The sequence below is a fragment of the Thermobia domestica genome, chromosome 17 (assembly GCF_964235325.1).
Source record: "Thermobia domestica chromosome 17, izTheDome1.hap1.1, whole genome shotgun sequence".
Taxonomy (NCBI): domain Eukaryota; kingdom Metazoa; phylum Arthropoda; class Insecta; order Zygentoma; family Lepismatidae; genus Thermobia; species Thermobia domestica.
This window is the reverse complement of record NC_137470.1, coordinates 174,423,631-174,444,806: the sequence shown is the minus strand read 5'-3', so window position 1 is coordinate 174,444,806 and position 21,176 is coordinate 174,423,631. Positions and strand designations below refer to the sequence as shown.

General features: G+C 36.1%; 1 protein-coding gene across 1 annotated transcript in view; it reads right to left on the bottom strand.

The window, feature by feature from the left end:
• The window catches only part of LOC145674244 (ipis-1-like), a 75,193-nt gene that overhangs the window by 11,911 nt on the left and 42,106 nt on the right, over positions 1–21,176 (bottom strand). The window contains exons 4-8 of the mRNA XM_081744080.1: positions 17,230–17,353; positions 14,700–14,879; positions 9,462–9,669; positions 3,170–3,384; positions 1,025–1,210 (exon numbers count right to left, since the gene is read on the bottom strand). Of these exons, the coding sequence (XP_081600206.1) occupies positions 1,025–1,210; positions 3,170–3,384; positions 9,462–9,669; positions 14,700–14,879; positions 17,230–17,353 (913 nt within the window). The remainder of the gene's footprint in view (positions 1–1,024; positions 1,211–3,169; positions 3,385–9,461; positions 9,670–14,699; positions 14,880–17,229; positions 17,354–21,176) is intronic.

Here is a 21,176-nt window from a genome sequence, read left to right as displayed (position 1 = left end):
TGCAAAATATAATTCTAATAACAGTAAGTACTATTGAAAGTATTCAATACACATTTAAGAAGTTAGTATCGTTATCCGGTTAAGAGTACGAAAATTCACAAGAGAATATTTAATACGAGGGAGGATCAAAAACTAATGTTACAAGGCCGATATTTCTAAAATTTCGTTTGTTATAGACGAATGAGGATTGTGCGGTAATTTTAATACATGGAGTTGGCAACTGTGCACAATTTCAGCCAAATGGCGCTAGTTGTATGTAAACAAATGAGACTCGTTTGAAAAACTAATCTCGCGAAGGAGTCCGCTCAGTTATTCGATTTCTCTGGGCGAAACTTGTGGCTGCGATTGAAATTCACTGGCAGCTGGTAGAAATTTCCGGAGAAGCTTTAATGTCTCGTGAGCATGTCACACAATTGTGTCAAAAGTTCGCGGACGACAACGCGTGCTCGAATACAGCCCAGAAGACCACCACGCTGTTTGAAGTAGTTAAGCTCGGACTCATCGATTACCTTCTCTACAGCCCAGACCTCGCTCCAAGCGACTTTTACCTGTTCCCGCACTTGGAGAAGCACCTAGAAATCTGTTGCTTTTCTTCGGACCAGTAGGTGAAACACTTTGTGACAATGTGGCTGTACACACAAGGATAGAATTTTTACCAGGAGGGAATCTTCAAACTCATCCCATGATGGGACAAGTGCCTCAACCGACCATGTCCAGAAATAACCTAATGTATGTGCTATCTGTTGGCTATATTGGTTGTATGAAATCAAATATACACGTTTCACTGCAGGCTTTGTAATATTATTTTCTGATCACCCCTCGTATGAAATAGAAAAGATTTAAATTACTTTAAAGATAGCGAATGAATAAGTTCTAAGTTAAATATGTATTGAAAAGTTGATAATTTATCAAGAAGAAAATACAAGGTTGAAACAAAATAAATAAATAAATGCATACATAAATAAATAAATAAACAGCACAAGAAAAACATATTAATGGGATTTTAGCTATGAAAGTTACATACTGCTGGCAAAATCCAAGTAAAATCTGTTGATGCCTGTAGCTGAAATGTAGGTAGATTTACATGCATATTTGTTTCCGTAAGATTCCTAATTAATGATGTCAAATTTAATTCGGATATCCTCTCCTCTAGCTTGGTAATTCTCGTTTCTATGTTGGGTAAAATTATTAGCATTTTTAGATTCCATCCCTGAAAGAAAAAGTGAACTGATATAGTGTCCATTCAAAGTTTTTCATGGAATAGGGTTCGTCTAATTTTCGATTGAAAATAAAATAAAAATAAACAAACATTCAACGAACAATTATATATATATATATATATATATATATATATATATATATATATATATATATATATATATATATATATATATATATATATATATATATAGATAGATAGATAGATAGATAGATAGATAGATAGATAGATAGATAGATAGATATAGATATATAGATATAGATATTAATGTTTAAGAAAGTAGTTTTTCATAATTAAAGGATAAATCATAAAATGACTTATTAAAATAATATTATTTGAAGTGTAAGAAAAAAAATTAAAAATAAAAGTGCAAAATTAAAGTGCTAAATGAGTCATTTTCTTTCCTTCTGATGTGTACAATTGTAACAAGTTAAATTCAAAGCAAACTCGTCTGATTAAAATTGTTTTGAATTAGTCCTGTAGATCAAGGTCAAAAACATCAAATTTTTTATAATTTGTTTATTAAGTTCTTTTTGTTCTACTCTGACTCTGATTATTGAAATTAATAATATAGCCAACATAACTGCTGAAGAAAGTACTTTAGATGTACTATCTGCTATAGTTCTTTTTTTATTTTAGTTCATTACTGAAGCTCGTAAATCAAGTAATTTGGCGTGTTTTTTTTTCTTACAATCCGTAGAAGTGTGCAGCACAACATAATAGTGGAAATGTATTTCATAAAAATAATGGACACACTTCATTTTGCTTTTGTTGTCTTTACTGACTCTTGCTTATTAATTTGATATAATGAAATTTGAGGCAATTAAAGGACAAGAGATTCAAGTCTTCTTCTTCTTCTGCTAAGCCTTTTTTTTTCAGTTAGCTGGGGTCGGCTTCTCGAATCGCTGTTCTCTACCTGTTTCTATCTTGTGTCGTGTCCACTGTGAAAACACACTGTAGCATATCGTTCTCAACATAATCTCCTAACTTCTTCTTTGACCGCCCTCGGGCTCGTTTTCCATTCACCTCTATATCATCTACTCGGTGAGCTACAGTACGTATTCCAAAGATCTTCTCTTTACATGCCCAAACTATCTCAGTCTACTTTCTAGCAATTTTTCTGCCACTTGTCTCAACTTAACTGTTCCCTGGATCACTTCATTCTTAATTTTGTCCTTCCACGTCACTCCACACATCCACTGCAGCTTCTTCGTCTCCACAACATGCTATTTCTGTTTGTCCCTCTTCTTCGTCGTCCAACATTCTTCTCCGTATAATAGGGCAAGTGTCACTACTGTTTCCTATTTTTTTTTTCTTTAAGGCGTATTGGTACCCTACAGTCACATAACACTCCTGACGCTTCTCTTTTCTTCGTCCAACCGCTGCTAATTCTGATGTTTACATCTGCTTCTATTCTTGCATTTTCCTGCAAAATTGATCCTAAGTACTTGAATTTCATTATTACCTCTTTTTCGTCCAGTCGTATTCTTGTATTTTCGATTACATTTTCCCTGAAAGAACAATGTAAATATTCTGTCTTAGCTCTATCAATTCTAAGCTCTTTGCTCTCCAATGCTTCTGTCCAGGCATCTAGTTTCTCTTGTAGAGTTGCCTTGGTCTCACCAAAACGATGTCATCCACAATGGGAAAAAGAGACTTCAATACATGGAAAAATGGACACTATTTATTTTAGATTATAAGAGTAATTTTTATATCTGGACAGAATAAATGTTTCAGACACTGGAAAGAACTTCAAACAAAGTGTTTAAACATGAAATATATCCGAAATGACGAAAAACTGGAGTTGAACCCTTTGTGCACTGAACGTTCTATATGCAGTAGTATTGAGTTCAGTTAGAAAAGTAAATATAAAGATATAGTTTTGTAAAATTAAAATTACTTAGTTGTAATTACACCAAATTGAAAGAATAAAAAAACATAATAGCTCACCAAGTAAGATAACTCCAATACTTCAGCCCCTAAACTGCTGATTTCGCTGTAGAGGAAGCTATCGGTAGCATACATCATATCCACTTCTAAATCTATTCCTGGTTTTACATGAAATGGTTTCCTCTTTGTTCTGTGTAGTTGAAATTTAGTCTGCCACAAGCCTTTAAAGTAAATGGTGTTCAGAATCATCAACGTTGTATCAGCACTTAAGGTATCTGGCGGAGAAATAACAAAGCATTAGTTACTAACAAAGGTAAATACTCAAATCTTAAATCTCACACTATTCTAGTATTTATTCATTTCATAGTGTAGTGGTTCTCAACTGCTGCGTCCTGATACACTGGTGAGTCACGAAATTTTAGAATTTAAAAATCGTGAAAAGAGACAGACTGTACCAGTCAACACCTCCAGCGCTACCAATCATGCTCAGTGCTACATAATCATTATAAGAACTAATAGGTTTCACTATTATAATATATGTTATTATTATCTATATTATAAAATTGAAAGTGACTATGTTTGTGACTCTTAATATCTTGAACCGCCAGACTGATCTCGATTAAATTTTCAACGTAGGTGCGGTTCTGGCCTGGGAGTGTTTTTATCTAATTACTTTGACGGTACAACTTAGGGGAGGGGGAGGAGGGGGACAGAAAAAATAAATAAAACTTAATAACTCTTGAACTACTCTACCGATCTTGATCAAATTTTCAACGTAGATGAGGTTCGGGCTTGGGATAATTTTTATCATTCAATTTTGAGTTGAGTTGAGTTGAATTTCAGTTTAGCGTCCCTTTCAGCAGCGAGACTATGTGAGACGTGGACCTACTGATTAACGTGGAATCCGAACCACATGAGCTCCCGCCGGCCATCATTTAATTTTGTCGGTGCAACGTAGGGGAGGGGGAGGGGGAAATGTATATGTAAAAAAAATTAAAAATAAAAGTGACCATCTATTTGACTTCGCTCTTGAAGCACCTGACCGATCTCGATCAAATTTTCAACATAGATGAGGTTTGGGCCTGGGATTATACTAATCTATTCACCTTTACGATAGAACTTAGGGGAGGAAGTAGGAGGGGGAGATATATAAAAATAAATAACACTTATAAATCTTGAACCACCGGACCGATGTCGATCAAATTTTCAACGTAGATAAAGTTCGAACATAAGATGATTTTTGCCATATTACTTGGACGATGTAACTTAAAGGAGGAGAAAAAACATTTACAAATGATCGAAAATGACCGATATTAGTGTCGAGCCTATCGTTTCTGAGGTTACTGAGATGAACAGTGACACTTCTGATGCCGTGGCCCGCAACATAGGGAGGAGAGGGGATATATAAAAATCATCGAAAATGACCAATATCAAGGAGCGCTTTAGTAATAGTAAAAAGTGACTGACTAACGAAACATGTTACTATTTTTTCTTAATTTAACCCAGCAAAACGGGTAATTGATGCTAGTGTATAATAAAATAACAAACAATTGTGTTGCGATGTGCTGGACGTTCAGCAAACTGTGTCGTCAGTCAGAAAAGGTTGAGAACCACTACCATAGTCTAACACAATTTATGTCTATTATGTGTTATACGAGGGGATGTTGGGAAGTATTCAGTTTACCACCTTTCCATTGGCCAAGTGCAATAAATCCCATCATTTCGTTTGAATACTATTTTCTTCTATGTATGTGTAACCTAGAATCAAGACACTGGGACTAATGAACCTATTTCTGTCTACAGACTATCTATGATGAGATGCTATAAACAATAGAAATACATGCCCGTGTAATACCATTGTTAAGAACAGGTTTGACAAAATTAAAACATTATATTTTTGCACTGAAGATGAGGCCCGCTCTGGTAGATCCTCCATAGTGATTGTCACCCGAAACAATTGAAACGGTGCAAGAAATAATTCTCTTAAAAGGGAAGGATCCGAATTGGACACTCGAGTTGTCGAACGACATGTACCAGGTGTGAAAAAGGGTGTGAAACTATGGAAATATGCAAATTTATAGCGGCTGGGGGCAATATGGAAAAGGAGGAGAGCCGGAAAAAATATGTAGCCCAGCAACACAGAAAGATAAGGAATCACTCCTCCTGAAAGGGTATCACACATTCAGGGTTGGAAAAAAAATATTTTAGAAAAAAATAACAAAACATGTTTTAAACATTTTGAACAGTTTAAAACGTTATTTTAAACACATTTCAAAATCATGTAATAACATTTATTAACACTGTTTTGCTTTTGCAACCGATCTTTTCATTTATTTTATCCTCGTTAAGACTACTCTGTGTTGGGTACATAATTTTTCAGTATAGATTAGTAATTCTCAACTTACTTCATACGACCCCCTTTTATTACACTCTCTTGCCAGTGACCCTTGTAAGTATTTTCTTGATTGTAATAAGCTCTTTAGGTAGATTTTATAATCTACCTACTATAGAGATTTCACACAATTTATCAATATGGCAAAACAGAGTACTTACCATCCTTGCGTGTCCGGGTTGTTTTGTTTAAAACAAAATGTTTAAAACAAATGATTGAAACTTGTTTTAAACAATTGATTTTGTATAAAACAAATTTTGTATACGTTTTAAACATTTTGTTTTAAACAAGTGTATTTTTAAGACTTGTTCTAAACATATTTTTATTTTATTTTAGTTTTGTAAAAAAATCTGCCAGTGAAAGAAAATTTTCAAAAAGTGCTCCCCATTCAGAAAAATTACACTCAGAAAAATCCGTTCTCCGGACAGCTGTATATTGTACAAAAATACGGAATCCTCTTGCTTACTATAGAAATCAGTACGGAGCGTACGTTATCCGTATGCTACATAGGCACTACCCTTAGATGTTACATCATGCCGTTGCAGGATGTCTGATATCTAACAGTCTTCCTTATATTATATACATATATGTATGTTACCTTCGGAAGCTATATGTTATATACGTCCATTGTGTGATACTGACCACCTATATTGTTTCATACGAAAAGTAGATGGAACACTTATACAGAAAGTGTTATAAAACATGCATTTTCAGTTGTACGTTTGCTGTACTTTAAGTACAAAAACTACAGGATTTACAAATGTAACGTACGATCTTACGTACGCCACTTACATTTTTTTCTCGGTGCATTTTTTCCCATTTGAATGTTTTGATATCTCGCAGCTACAGCAGGTCAATGTTGTGATATACAATTTATTTTGTATCTTTTGCCCCCTTTTTTTAACATATATTGTATTGTTTAAATGCGTATCAGTTAACTTGGGAGAATGTGTCTTAATTGAAGGTTGGACTACTTGTAGAACTGATATTAAAAAATAAATAAAAGAATTATCATGGAAACAAATTTTTGTGTTGTATTCAGAAAACAAAAAAAAAAGGTTATTTGCTAAATTACGGTTCTGAAATTAAAGTATCTCGGACATTCGTTGATTCAGTACCTGCTGGTTCTCAGTCTCTATACAACTTGGAATCGTTTAACATGAATTTTACGAGAAGAAAAAACGAAATAATTTGGAGCAAATTTATTGAAGTAACTGAAACTTAATCAGATAAGGAAACGACCACGCGAGCCCGTTGCAAGACGTGTAAGAAAGAAATGGCTGGTTTAGTTCAAAGAATAAAGAATCATTAAGAAAAATGCAATGCTGTTGCACTATAAAAATATTAGGTGAGTAATGTTATACGCCACATTATATTCCTGTATACTACATTGTAGGTGTCAAAACTACAATATAATTTAACACAGTAGTTGTGCTAATAACCGGATAGAAATAAGTTCTTACTTTTCATTATGATCACTAGATGGCGAGATATTTTTTCCCAAGAAGTTTGTGAATTATTAAAACAAAATGATGTAGCTGGAAGAGGTATAAGTCTCATCAAAAAGTATAATGAAGCCTTGACGAAAGACGCGGAACAGAAGCAGTTTAGTCTTCGATTGGTTGTAATTCTTTCTAAAAAATGTTCAGGCTCCACTGAAGAAAGCGTTTTTGTAAGTTGAGAATTCAAATACTGACATTTTGTTTTGAAAGGTTTGACAACAAGTAACAAGAAAGGCGAACTGGAGCTACCTGTAAATATGACTTAATTGTATTGAAATTTCGTTAGTTATTTGTATACATTAGAAGGAATAAAATAAACCGTGTGGACCGCCGACCACAGAATATCTATACTATTATAGCATATGGAAATATATGTTGGTAAGTAATGACTTAAATCGCATTCATTTATATTCCCTACTATTCCATGTTTTAAGTTTTTAATATAACAATCAGCTTACAAAAGTTCAGCTGAAATTATACAGGGTAGACAAAACTCTAAAAACACTTCATACACGACACTTAAGTTTGGCCCTCCACTGTACAACACGTGTTGCAATTGCTTTCTGTGTGTCGGTTTTTGCTTTCTGTGTGTCATGTCGACATTCCTCTTCTGTTAGCAGTAACCAGTTCACCTGTGAGTGTCATGGTGTGAAAGTGGTGCGATAAAATGGGCGACCTGACAGACTTCTAAAGAGGCATGATAGTTTGTGCCCGTCTGGTTGGAACTTCAGTAGCAACAGTGGCGGACATTGTGGGTGTATCGAAAGGCACTCTGTTCAATGTCACGAGGGCATACACAATTCATGGGCAAACGACGTCTGCAAAGCACAACAGTGGTCGAAAAACAATCCTGTCAGATAGGGACCGGAGGGCATTAAAACGGATTGTAGCAGCTAAAAGGAAGACCATTGCAATGAAAATTACGTTTGAACTCAATTCCGGCATACAGAACCCAGTTTCATCGAAAACAGTGCGACAGGAACTTCACAAAATGAAAATTCATGGCAGGGCCGCTATCGCCAAACCCCTGGTCATAGCAGTAAGTTCGAAGAGGCATATCCAGTGGTGCAAGGACCACAAGACGTGGACTCATGAGCAGCGGAAACACGTAATGTAGTCCGATAAATCGACCTTCGCCTTGTTTCCAACAACCGGTCATGTTTACGTATGGAGAACACCGTCGCAGGTCTATAATACAGACTGTCTGCTCCCAACAGTAAAGCATGGGGGTGGTTCTGTTACAGTATGGGCAGTAATATCGTAGGTTTCTACAGGTCGCATCATAGCCCTGCATGGAATGATTAATGCTAAGGCGTATGAGGCCATTTTGGGGAACCAGGTTCTACCCATTGCCCAAATTTTGTTCCCTGATGGTGATGGCATCTATTAAGATGATTTGGCACCCTCTTACGGTGAAATCATGGTTTGAGAAGCATGATGAGAAGCTATCACACCTCCCCTGGGTACCACAATCACCAGATCTGAACATCGTTGGGCCATTGTGGTCTGAATTAGAAAGGCGTGTTCGGTTTCATTATCCTCCACCAGCATCCCTTACGGAACTGGAGCATGTTTTGTAGAAATATTGGTACAAATTTCCACACACCACGATTCAGGAGCTGTAAACGTCCTTTCCATGTCGGATCCAAGCTGTTTTGGACGCAAAAGGTGGCCCCACACCATACTAGGTATGATTTTCACACTTTTGCAAACGTTTTATATTTTTTGTGCAACCCCTGTATATAGATATAGCCTCACATTTGTGAATAAAATCACGTGTTTCTACATAAGCACCATCAAACACACAACAGAATCCCATCGCCACCGAAGGAACACGAACAGGATACGAAGAGATACGAAGAAAACCCCTTTAACCCCTTCACAGATTCCACCTCCAAAGACTGACTATAAAAACAGACACTTCGAGGCATAAGACATCAGTTGTTAACTGGTCATCCCCTACCTATTTCTGAGCTGCAATTGGCTAGAGATACTCCCTTCTCTCCAAGGTGCAACGGGCGGAGATACTTCTCTAACCCAACCTCTAGGCTGGAACGGGCAAGAGATATCCCTACCCATCTCGACCTGTAACAAGCCTGAGATCTTACCCTACGTCTGAGCTGCAACGAGTAAGAGATTCCTTTAGACCCAGCTACATAGGACAGAGTCATTCTTATTCAACAAACTTCAAGGCCTCCGAGTGGCAACTGGCGGAGGTCAACTTGTAGAGGAAAGAATTTCCTAGAGACTTACTTATTTGTAATCTTGTGTACAAACTGTATAAACACTTTTACAATAAAAAAGGTGAGAGAAAACCCCGTGTATCATTACCGAATATTACAATATATTTATAACGTGAGAGAGTTTTGCTAAATGTCATTGGAAAACAAATGTAAATGAGAAACGTATCTTAGACTATCATGCACATGCTGTGAAAAGAAATAAAATGTATATTTACTTTGAGGAATGAGGTTTTCAATTTTCTTTTCCGTGACTTTTTTCACCCAGTTGTTTATCCTAGTTTGAGTTGCATTTGATGCATAATTGACATGATCTAGCTTGGAGAAAAAATATTGCTCTGCAAGGAACTGGAAGTGATAGCGGACAGAGAAGCCTTCCTGGTGGTAGACTCTGTTCTCAATCTTTACCTTAGACTCCTTGTTTTTCTTTAAGAAAAAGTAATTAAATTTGAAAATTAATATTTTATGAAAATGGATTTGCAGAAACTAAATCTTTGGTAGTAAATGAATTTAAAATACACTTAAATTTTTTTCAATACAGGTGAGTATTTTTCAACAGGTTTAGCTTAACGCATAAACAATGTTGTTCAAATATACTTAAAGCATTACTTAAATTTAAAAAAAAAAGATAATGATGCTCTTTTACCCTCTGTTATTTCTACGTTAAACAGTAACGTTTATTAAAAATCAAAATATACTTCATTCCGTTTATTACACACTTATAATCATAAATCGCAGTTAAATCATTCACTTAATATTTTATGTGAATATAAAAATAATAATACTAAATTCAAACAAGTTGAAAGAAATAAGAATTTTGCATTTAGAAACCTGCAAAAACCTATGAAACACACGGAAACTGCATTTACAAAATTTCGAAATTTAACTTTCGAACCAGGTCAAAAAGTGTTAATTCAAAACATCGCACCAAAAACAACAAAAAAAGCATGTTTCGCTGATAAATTCTAAACACAAGGTAAACTCCTAAAAGCAAGTAAATAAAAATTCTTATAAAAACAAATATTTATATCAAAAAATAACACATTTAACATCCATAAACTTAAAAAGTTACAAAGAAACATTAAATGATAAGAACAATTCATTAGTAAACCAAAAATAATTTTCAAAAATTAAAAATTAAATTAAATTAGACAATATTTTAATGACAAGTGAGGCCCGTCATCTGGGTTATCTTCCCAGTAAACTAATAAATCGACGTTTATAAAATAAACATAAAAAATTCAATAAAATTAAAATATTAATTTTAATTTTTACTATGTTCAAAATAATTTGTCAACTCTTCTGAGATACATATTTTGAATTTAAGAATGAAAGAAACGCTTATGACAATATGTTTCTACGTAATGAGATAATACCCAATTAAATCTAAACTTGTATTTTCCATCATTTCTATGTAAAAGTTACTTTACAACAATGATATCAAACAAATCTTTCAAAATGTGTTTTCCGGAGCTTTACTGTTTGTACGTAATATTTTATCTGCTTATTATTCTTAAATATTATTTAATATCAGATATTCACTTCTCTTTACTTTTTCTTTAAGAAATGAAAGCATTAGAGTTAATTATTATATCTACCATTTACGTACAAATCTTTTGATTTCTTTTTGAAGGTAGAGATTAAACAAAATAGGTAAAAATGAGAATTCTAGCCCTACTTCTTGCTCAAGAGCTACTTCTTATTAGGATCACCAAGTTAGACTTAAGGTTAATTCACACCTAGTGTGCCGTGCCGCTACAGTTATTTCACCATTTTCCTTAGTTCTGGCCAACTTCGTGTCGCTTCGTATGTTCCGAAAAAAGACGAAGGATCTTATGACTTTCATTGTGACTTTTGCAATAGAAAGTTAGAGCAGTTATCTCGGTTCAATTCGTTAATACGGTCAGACTGTTAACGAATCTATGGATAACAACGACGTTAATGGTGGGTATAAGTAGCTAATATCCAATACAAGTGAGCACTTTTAAATTGTTTTATGGAATAAGTAACTATAATTATCTCTGACGCGTTCACCAGTGGAGTTAGTTAAGATCTTAACATTTAACGAAAACCTTAACTGTGTCTATTTATATCGCATATCCCATATAAGTAAGGTAATATATATTTGTACTGCAATATACAGGGTATTACAAAATAAGAAAAAAGTTCATATAGACCTGTGGTTGAAAGTGCATAGTTCAGTAGTTATAGGGTACCGAAAACGTGAAAAAAAGAACTTTAAACATGCATAGTTTCACTACTATACGACGGATCGCAGTCCAGTCAATGATGAACTAATATGCGAACTATTAAAATATCCATTTTTCAGAACTTTCGGTACTTGCACAGCCATTTTTAGAGAAGCTGTTTGGGAGTACTTGATCACTCTCCACCTACCTCTCTAAAAATTGGTGTGGAAGCACTGCATCATTCTTACACATGGATATTTGGATTATTCACATACCAGTTCTATAGTGATGCCTTGACTCGACTACGATCGGTCCTAAAATAGTGGAACTATGGACCTTTAAAATTAGTTTTTTTTTTACTTTTTCGGCACCCTGTAACTCCGAAACTATCCACTTTTGAACACAGGTCCACATGAACGTTTTTTCTTACTTTGATGTGAGGAAACTGTACCCAAAATATTGTGCCGCATTTTTGTGACACCCTGTATAACTAGAGTAGTGTTTTGGATCGAGTTTGTTAATAAAATCAGTCCTTTATCGTCTTAATGGATAAAGCTGGCTATGTATATTCCATATATTTACGTTACGCGTGATTGTATATGCTCTTTACCAGAGTTTATAATTTTGTAATGTTAGTAAGTCTTTCATTACTCAATTAGTTCAATATACCCATGCTGCGCACGGGAGTTATATTTGGAAGTCAACGCCTGTGGGAGTATCACCATTGATCTCAGCGACCTCGAAAACTATGGACTTGATACTAATATCGCTCATTTTGGGCTATTTTTTACGTCTAGGTATCCACCCGCTGACTCCCGGCCCGCATGCAATTGTAACTGAATTTGCAAGCCATCCCTAATGGAAGTGTCACCATTGATTTCAGCGACCGCGAAGACTATAGATTTGACACTACTATCGGTTATTTTGGATTACTTTTATATGTCTCGGTATCTCAACCCTATCTTTCCCCTCAGTGACTCCAGGCCCGGAGCCGAATAGCGTGAATTTGGAAGTTAATGCGATCGGAGTTTCACCATTGAATTCAGCGGCCGCGAAAACTATGAATTCGACACTAATATCGGTCATTTTATACTACTTTTACATGTCACGGTAAACCCCCCCCATGAGTCCCCCCCTGGTTCGAAATTTGAAAAAAAAAAGGGCTTCGTCTTGATGTGGGGCCTGGGCCAAGGTACCTCCGACCAAAATTGGGTAATTCTCGGTCCACTCGTCAGGTCTCCAGGCCGCACACAGAGAGACAGACAAACACACAAACAAACTCTTTATTTTATTTATATTAGATACGCTAAATCTTAAATTTTAAATTTCATTTTTGCGATAGACAGCAAGAGTAACCATCTCAGTTAAGTTTCCTAATGAAATCAATCCGTTAATATCTTAACGGGTAACAGTGACACGTCCGTCTCTTAATCCAAACAATAACTCTTAAATGAAACTGAGTTTTTGTCCCTGTTAGTTATCTTGCCATGTACTGATCACTGATAATAAATCATCATATTTTTATATTTACAGGCTCCTACCTCCGAAACAAGGTCAAGAGGATAAAGATCAGAACCCCTTCGTGGCTAACCGATTAGCGTACGTGCCTTTGGCGTGGAATACCTGTGTTCGATTCCTAGCAGAACTCATGCCGTTGCGATTCCATGTTAATCAGTAGGTCCCGTCTCATATAGCCTCGCTGCTGAAAGGGACGTTAAACTCAAAATCAACTCAAGGTTAAATATCATATTAGGTTTTTCATCTTTTTTATATATATATATATATACACTAGCTGAATCTACGCTCTCTACTCATTCACATATGAGCATGAATCTTCTTGTAATTCTACACATCTGTACATGTCCCTTTACAGACACAAGTGAAAGATGTCTTGATAAAAATCGGCAAGGGACATCATAAAGGGGTGATTTTTTCGATTATTTTTTCAATATCTCGTACCGTTTGAAAGATTTGAACCTACTTTCACTTGGAGTTTCTAATTCATGTATGACCAGTGTTTTCTTTCTTCTTGCATGCAGTATGTAATAAGCAAATACATTACATACACAATTAATTATAACTTCAATGATATATAGTATTCATTGGACAAAACAGTCCAAACAATAAAGATTCATCTAAGACTGGAGAAATAATTATCCTTTGTTTTTCATCATCATTTGGCCATGAAACAAATACCTGAGAGACATGGAACCCTTGTACACAACTCTGTCATGTTGGAGTGTATAACTCGTAAGATATGATGCTTTACATTTTTTAATATTAACACTTCCAGTGTACCCCTAAAATTGTAATAAAGAAATAATGGTCATGGTTTTTTAAATATACAATTAGAACTGGATAATCTACACAAAATTTGGAGTCGACCAGTGAAAACGGCACCTTTCTAACACTTGTGAATTTTGAGATCTCATTGTCGAAAGGAATAGAGACAAACATATAACCTTTTCTTTGGGGACAAACATATAAACCTAACATTTTAATATATACACATCGTCGACACTTCTGAACACCTTGTGCGAGTTCTCTACACTCGGTGCATATATTAAGTAACTAGTTGAATATACCCATGCTTCGCACGGGGGCTGTATTTGGAAATCAACGCCTGTGAGAGTATCACCATTGATTTAAGCGACCGCGAAAACTATGGATTTGACCGCGAAAACTATGGACTAATCGGTCATTTTGGATTACTTTCATATGTCTCGGTATCTCACCCCCCTCCCGTTGACCCCCGGCCGGGAATTTGGAAGTTAATGCGATCGGAGTTTCACCATTGATTTCAGTGACCGCGAAAACTATCAATTCGACACTAATATCGGTCATTCTCTACTACTTTTACATGTCCCGGTAAACGCCCCCCCTGAGATCTCCCTGGTTCGAATTTTGACAAAAACGTTGAACTCTGATCTGGAGCCTGGACCAAGATATTCGTGACTAAAATTTGGTAACTCTTTGTCAATTTTCCTGACTTCCAAGCCGGTTCCGATAAACGCCCACCTGAGACCCCCCTGTTTCGAAATTTGAAAAAAGGGCTTCGTCTTGATCTGGGGCCTGGGCCAAGGTACCCCTGACCAAAATTTGGTAACTCTCGGTCCACTCGTCTGGTCCCCAGGCGGCACACAGACAGACAAACAAACAAACTCTTTATTTTATTTATAGTAGATTGAGTCTTTTCTAATTTTATAAGGAAGACACATAATTCTTCTAGTAAATAAATAAGAGGATATAACATAAAATGAAACTCACTGTTAATATATTTTGAACTTGGAATACTCCTTCCATCAAAACTCTCTTATCCTCTGGAAAGTGCATAACGTTCGATATCTGCTCAGCAGTCTTTCCCGACGCTCCCACGTATGCTAAGGCCATAGCTAAGTAAACACTCAGAGGGGAGAAAAGTATATTCCCTTCTTTACAGGACAGGATCTGAAATAAAGACAAATATATTAGATAAATCACGTATTGGATACCCTAACATTTCAAGAATGTAACATGTGAAATAAATCTACCAACAAACCTAAGCTCTAGATGAACGATGAGCACAAAATCATTTACTAATTTTGAAATCGGTACAAATTTAACACAAAAAAGACTATTCTGCTCAAACTTTCGCAGTAGTTACATAAACTCAAATAGTTTTCGGATGTGTTGATTGGAATTACAAACACGCGATACGCGGGAAATAACGAGACGATAATCCAGCTCCTGTCAAATCTTAGGAAGTCTAACAGATGTAATGGAGTATACAGGGTGTTTCAAAACAACACCGACAACGTTTGGGAGGTGATTTCTGACACAAAGATAAGACAAAAAAGTATTGACCAATCTGGGTGCACCAATGCTTCCATTCGGAGTTATAGGTTGCCAAAAACATGAAGAATTAAACTTTAAAGTTCCATAGCTTCAAAACTATGGGATCTACCGCAGTCGGGTCAAGACTTCAGTTACGAACTAATATGTGGGCTATCCAAAAATACATGTTTCAGAATCTTAAGATGCTCACTAAGCAACTTTTATAGAAGGAGTTTGGATACATGCATATAGTTTGAAGTACTCTCCAACTATCCCGGTAAAAATTGTTGCAGAAGTACCGCAGGATTCTGAAACTTGGATATTTGGATAGGGCACATACTAGTTCCGAAACAAAGTTTTGACCTGACTACGGTAGGTTCCATAGTTTTGGAGCTATGGACCTTTAAAGTTTAATTTTTCATGTTTTAGGCGGCCTTTAACTCCGAAAGGAAGCATTTGTGCACCCAAGATGGCCTATACTTTTTGCCTTATCTTGGTGTCAGAAATCACCTCCCAAAACGTTGTCAGTGTTGTTTCGAAACACCCTGTATAGCTGCGTAAATTCATCCGTAAAGATTTGCTAGACTTATTTATTATATGTATCTACACTACCCAGAGCCCTGAACGATTTTCAGGAATGCATTAGTGCAGGTATTATCTCCATTAGATCGGTTACGGTTAACTGTGGGTATCTTGAAAGAGCCAGAAGGAGTGGACGTCTGATAAAGACATAGTTAGTATGCTGAAACTGTTACGTGTTTATATATTTTTATCACATAACCTTGCTCATTGTGATGTGGTTAATTTGACAATATGGAATCAAGGGCTGATAGAATAGTTTATTTTTCTTTTTACCTATTTTATAGATTGCCACGTTCTCTATTAGTTTCCGGTAATGCACTATCGTCATTTTTATTTTTCTAATATTCCAACAATGACATCTTACACTTAGAACTATCCAATTCATTCACTTTGAGAGTTTTATCCCTAGATTTGAGATGAATTCTGAACAACTGCAGTAATTACATATTTGGCGGTAACTATTTTATAAAGCAGGATAACAAATTATATATTTCAAAGAATGTAACCCTAAAAAATTATATGATTAACTTTCAAATAGTGCATGTTGATATTTATTTTTAATTTTATAAGATTTTCAATATCTATATACAACCAATTGAAAATGTTCCAAGAGTATTGCCAGAACGAACTTGAAAAGAATGGAGAGATGGAGCAGGAAAGATAACTGTCATTGTTCCTACATGTTAAAGTGAATCTTTTTATCCACACTTTCTTCTGTTTCTCGCAAAATATCATATCTCTATGACTTAAGGTTCCCGAGATATATCTCCTTAAATCTAATGAAATTCAAACTTTTTTGGCTAATATCTGGGGAACGTTGGCTAGTTGGCGAGTAACCACCGGTTACTATTTGGTACCAAAATATTCACAATCTTCTTAGGTATTGTTAACACCAATATGATATCTCTATGACTTACTGTTCCCGAGGTATAGCTCCTTAAATCTGAAGAAATCGGAATCATTTTTTATCAATATCTCGGGAACGGTAAGTCATAGAGAAGTGATATTGGTGTTAGTCAATATGTAAAAGGATGGTAAATATTTTAGTATCGATATTAACTGGTGGCCACTGGCCAAACCAGTGGCCAGTTGGACAGTGGCCAATGGTTACTATTTGGTACCAAAATGTTCATAACCCTCTTAGGTATTGATCAACACCAATATCATCTCTCGATAACTTATGGTTTCTGAGATATGGCTCGTTAAATTCCGGAAATCGGCCATTTTTTGGTCAATATCTCGGAAACGGTAAGAGTTTTTGACATTTTATCGAATGAGGGACTCATTTTTTCAAAAAAAAAATGCAAATAACAGACAGAGACAGATGCACATACACACGCACAGACAGACATAAATAATGCAGTAACGAACCTTTTAATTTCATAGAAAATATTGTACTCACATTATACATTTCGAAAGCAAATTTCTGGCTTCCTTCTCCTATTACTTCAAGTGCTCGAAATGGTTCAATAGGTTCAAGATTTTTATTTATTGAACCATAATATATTAGAACCAATTCACATATGCTGCAAAACAAAATTAAAGCTGTGAATTACTTTAAGTATCATAATGAAAATCAAACAACTCAATAGCAGAAATAATACCATATGTAGCTATGCGGTTTTCTTTTAAAACCACGGAGGTAGAAAGCGATTCCCAGATTAGACCCACATGACCTGGTTTCGAAGTTAGATTACTATTTATTGGTTGTTATTTTAATATACCTTACCTAGAATTACTTCTCTTTCATTTTCGTCGTTCTTTCTTAACTGTTAGTCACAAATATTTATTTTCATGTTTTTTTTTCTTTACTAGATAAGTATTTGTCTGTGCTGTACTACTTCGCAAAATTAATACCTTCCAACAGTTAAATGTTGAAAATGAAATGAAATCTTTGAGTTTTACGTTCCACGGTTATGCCAGTAAGGCTAAAGGAGACGGTGATGATGAGTAACGAATGAAATGAAGAAAGTGGGAGGAAACAGGATAACCCCGAGAAAACCCACGCACACAGTGTTTGTCCACCACAAAGTTCACTCCACAAGATCGAACCCGGGACCCCAAGCACCAGAGGTGAACGCTCTACCACTGAGCCACCGCGACCCCAGTTAAATGTTGCAAACTATACACTATTCAAAGAAAACGAAAACATTCGATATAAAAAAACGAAGATATGAAAATTTTTTATCTTCATATATATATTTCCTTATATATTTCCAAATAGCATTTTAAACAACACCCTGCTACAGTAGCATGTAAGTGAACTTTAAGAGCGAGGATTGAGGCGAAGCGCCCTGTCAAACACACTTCCCTCGGACATCAAAAATTACAAAAAAAAAGAAAGAAAAGAAAAAAAACATACGAAAACACTGTACTAGGTTGCCCAAGGACATGAAGCATTCCTTAGATGTCATGAGGGCAAAGTGGGGTGAGAGAATGTGTGTGGAATGTGTGCACACACACATAAGAGAATGTAGAAAGTGGTAATGAAGTATCGCAAGCGCATTCAAGATGACGAATCAAGAATAACCTGGTTGCATAACCGTATAGGAAGGAAGCGCTCCTGTGTACAAGGACGACAGGTAACACATGTTTGAGAAAAAGCAGAAGCGGAAGGCCGAAAGTGGGACAGAGATGTACAGCGCGCAACGTATAAGGTCCTAAGGGGTATAACGAAATATCACTAATGGCGAAGTGATGCACCGTTGACGATATACGAACCGAAAGATATGCAGGAAATGGTACACGCGAAGACAAGCTGAGGCTGAGTACTACAATTGTAATACGAAAAATAATAAGAAAAAGAATCACCTCCCAAGCGCAGTAAACAACCTTTCGTTATACCCTGTGCAAGAATAACGAAGAAGATCTATTGAATTTCTATGAAGCGTACGAATTACTTAATTTGAGAACACAGTGTAGAAAGTTAATATCAACAAGTGTAGAGAAACGTATCGTTTCCGTTGTAATGCAAGAGTACGGAGTGCAAAATGTATGTGGAAAAAGGTGGCAACGAAGGGAATTTTTTCGAAATGTCGATGTTACCTGTGGACAAAGCGTTGTTGCTAGTGTTGTGGTGCCTTCAAGAAACGAGACAAACACACATTCATACGAAAGTCAACGAACATCGGTGGTCCTGGAAAGGTCATTAAAATAGACGAACCTTCATTTGGGGAAAGGAAGTTTAATAGAAACCGACGAGTGGACAGTCATTGGATATTTGGTGACGTGCAATGTGGTCCAGAGGGAAAAAAATTTGTGTTACCAGTACCAAGAAGAGACAAAAAACATTACTGAACATATTAAGTTATCGAATATTACTGGGAATAACAATAATCTCAGACTGTTTTAAGTTGTATGACTGTTTCAATTATGACAACTTCGAGTGAACCACAGTGTGGAATTTGTAGGCATGGAATCTAGTGCTGAAGTACACCTGAGAAGTCATAAGATTTTAGATTGAGAGCAACTTTACGTCCATACCCAAGGAATAGAGAGCCGTTAGCAAAATATACGGTATTGCATAGATGTGATAGGAAAAGAAATCTGAACACTTCGAAGGTTATTCGGCAGAATATTTGTTTAAAGGGAGGGTGCCATATCACTAGGTCGTGCATGATTTCTTCTTGGAAGTAGTGGAACTGTAGAAACTGAAGTTCTCGAAGGCAAGTGAAAGGTAGCATGACCTAAGATACCCTAACATAATGACCTTTAATATTTTAAGTGTTTGTTTGTACAGTCAGAAACAACATTAAGTATAGATTGGAGCTGTTATTTCGTATACCTTCCGACCTATACTTAATATTGTTTCTGACTGTACGTTTGAAACTGGACGGGTGCCTCTAAAGTGAATGATAACCTAACGTAAACTAAACTAACAGTTTTTAATGATTCAAGTGCTTTTTTCCGAAAAGTTATTTACTTAGACATGATGTCTTTCTCCAAAACATTTTCGAATGCAAGATATTAAGGAAGAAGACGAGAGGATGACCGAGAACATCGTACCTTAAAAATGTGATCAATGAGATGGAATGTTCTTCCTACAAGAAGATGGAAAGGACTGCTGAAAATAGGAAACTGTGGCTGCAAAGACAAGTTTTAGCCTTTTGAAAGGAGAAGAAGAAGAAGAAGAAATGCTTTTTTGTAGGTTTGAAACTGAAGTGGCACCTTTGTAGTTAAGCCGACAAAATTTACAAACCTTACATTCGCGATCAAACTCCAAATAGGAGTCATAAAATTACCACAGCCAAAGACAGTAAAACCAAACCACCAGAAACATTAACATTGTCGAAAATTGTCCTGGCAAACACAAGAAGGAAAGTGTTTTTTCTCATCATTCCTGTATACCTAGGAAGGCGAGATAGCACTTCAAATGACATGTTCAAGTCACACAGTTGATGTGAAGAGTAGAAATGACCGATTGATCCAAGCAAAAGCAGTTTGTGCAATGGCCATCGACTCGCAGTGATAATTCAGTGGTAAGGGAGTCGAGGCAGAACTGAATGGGTGTCTGGAATGCTTCCGGTTCGATATCCAGGTATCTCACTTTGTAGGAAACAAATCAAACCATGTTGCCGAATAGGGGAACACAACTGATATCACGTAAACGATTGGAGAATCAAGAACTTGTCACGGTGTCAGATGTTCGTTTCCTGGAAAAGTACGATTGTGTCAGTGACGAACTGAACAACGTTATTGTAAGAACGAAAAAAGTACGCGTCCAGGAACTGCCCTAGTCCTATGCATCAAGCCGGAATCAATTTCTTCGTGAATATGACATTAGCAGGAGTAAATTTGTCGGAACGATCGTTGTCTTTGTTCGTGATCTATGAGTCCAGCAAGATATAATGTTCTCCTTGTTGTTTGGAATGCAGTCCCAGAACACTTTGTTATAGAACTCTGGAAGCAGCGCTTTCTACATATTCGCTGTCCTGGAGGCAAAGAATCTGATGTTTGGCGGATTGGGGCTTATTGTTGGGAAATTTTCCGTTCACTCCGGACACTAAGATACACATTTACCCCTCAGTGGTGATAATTGGCATGCTCCTATACGAATGGCTGGTGCAGGCAACTAACCCCACAACTACTGGGACAGGAGTGATTCCCTATATACATAGGAGATATGGGAGAAACTCTTTCTTTTTGTGTGTGTTTGCCATAAAATCAAATGTTACCTTTGAATCCCCTTCACTTTTTCCTTGTTGGCGGACTGCAGCTAATTAACTAATTACATGATGCTTTTTAAGGATATATAACTCTTATTGCACAACTCGAGTCCTGATATCGTACAATTTGCTTGCTAGTGGATTTGGACATCTTAATTTTCATTCCCAGCATGTCGATGAGGAC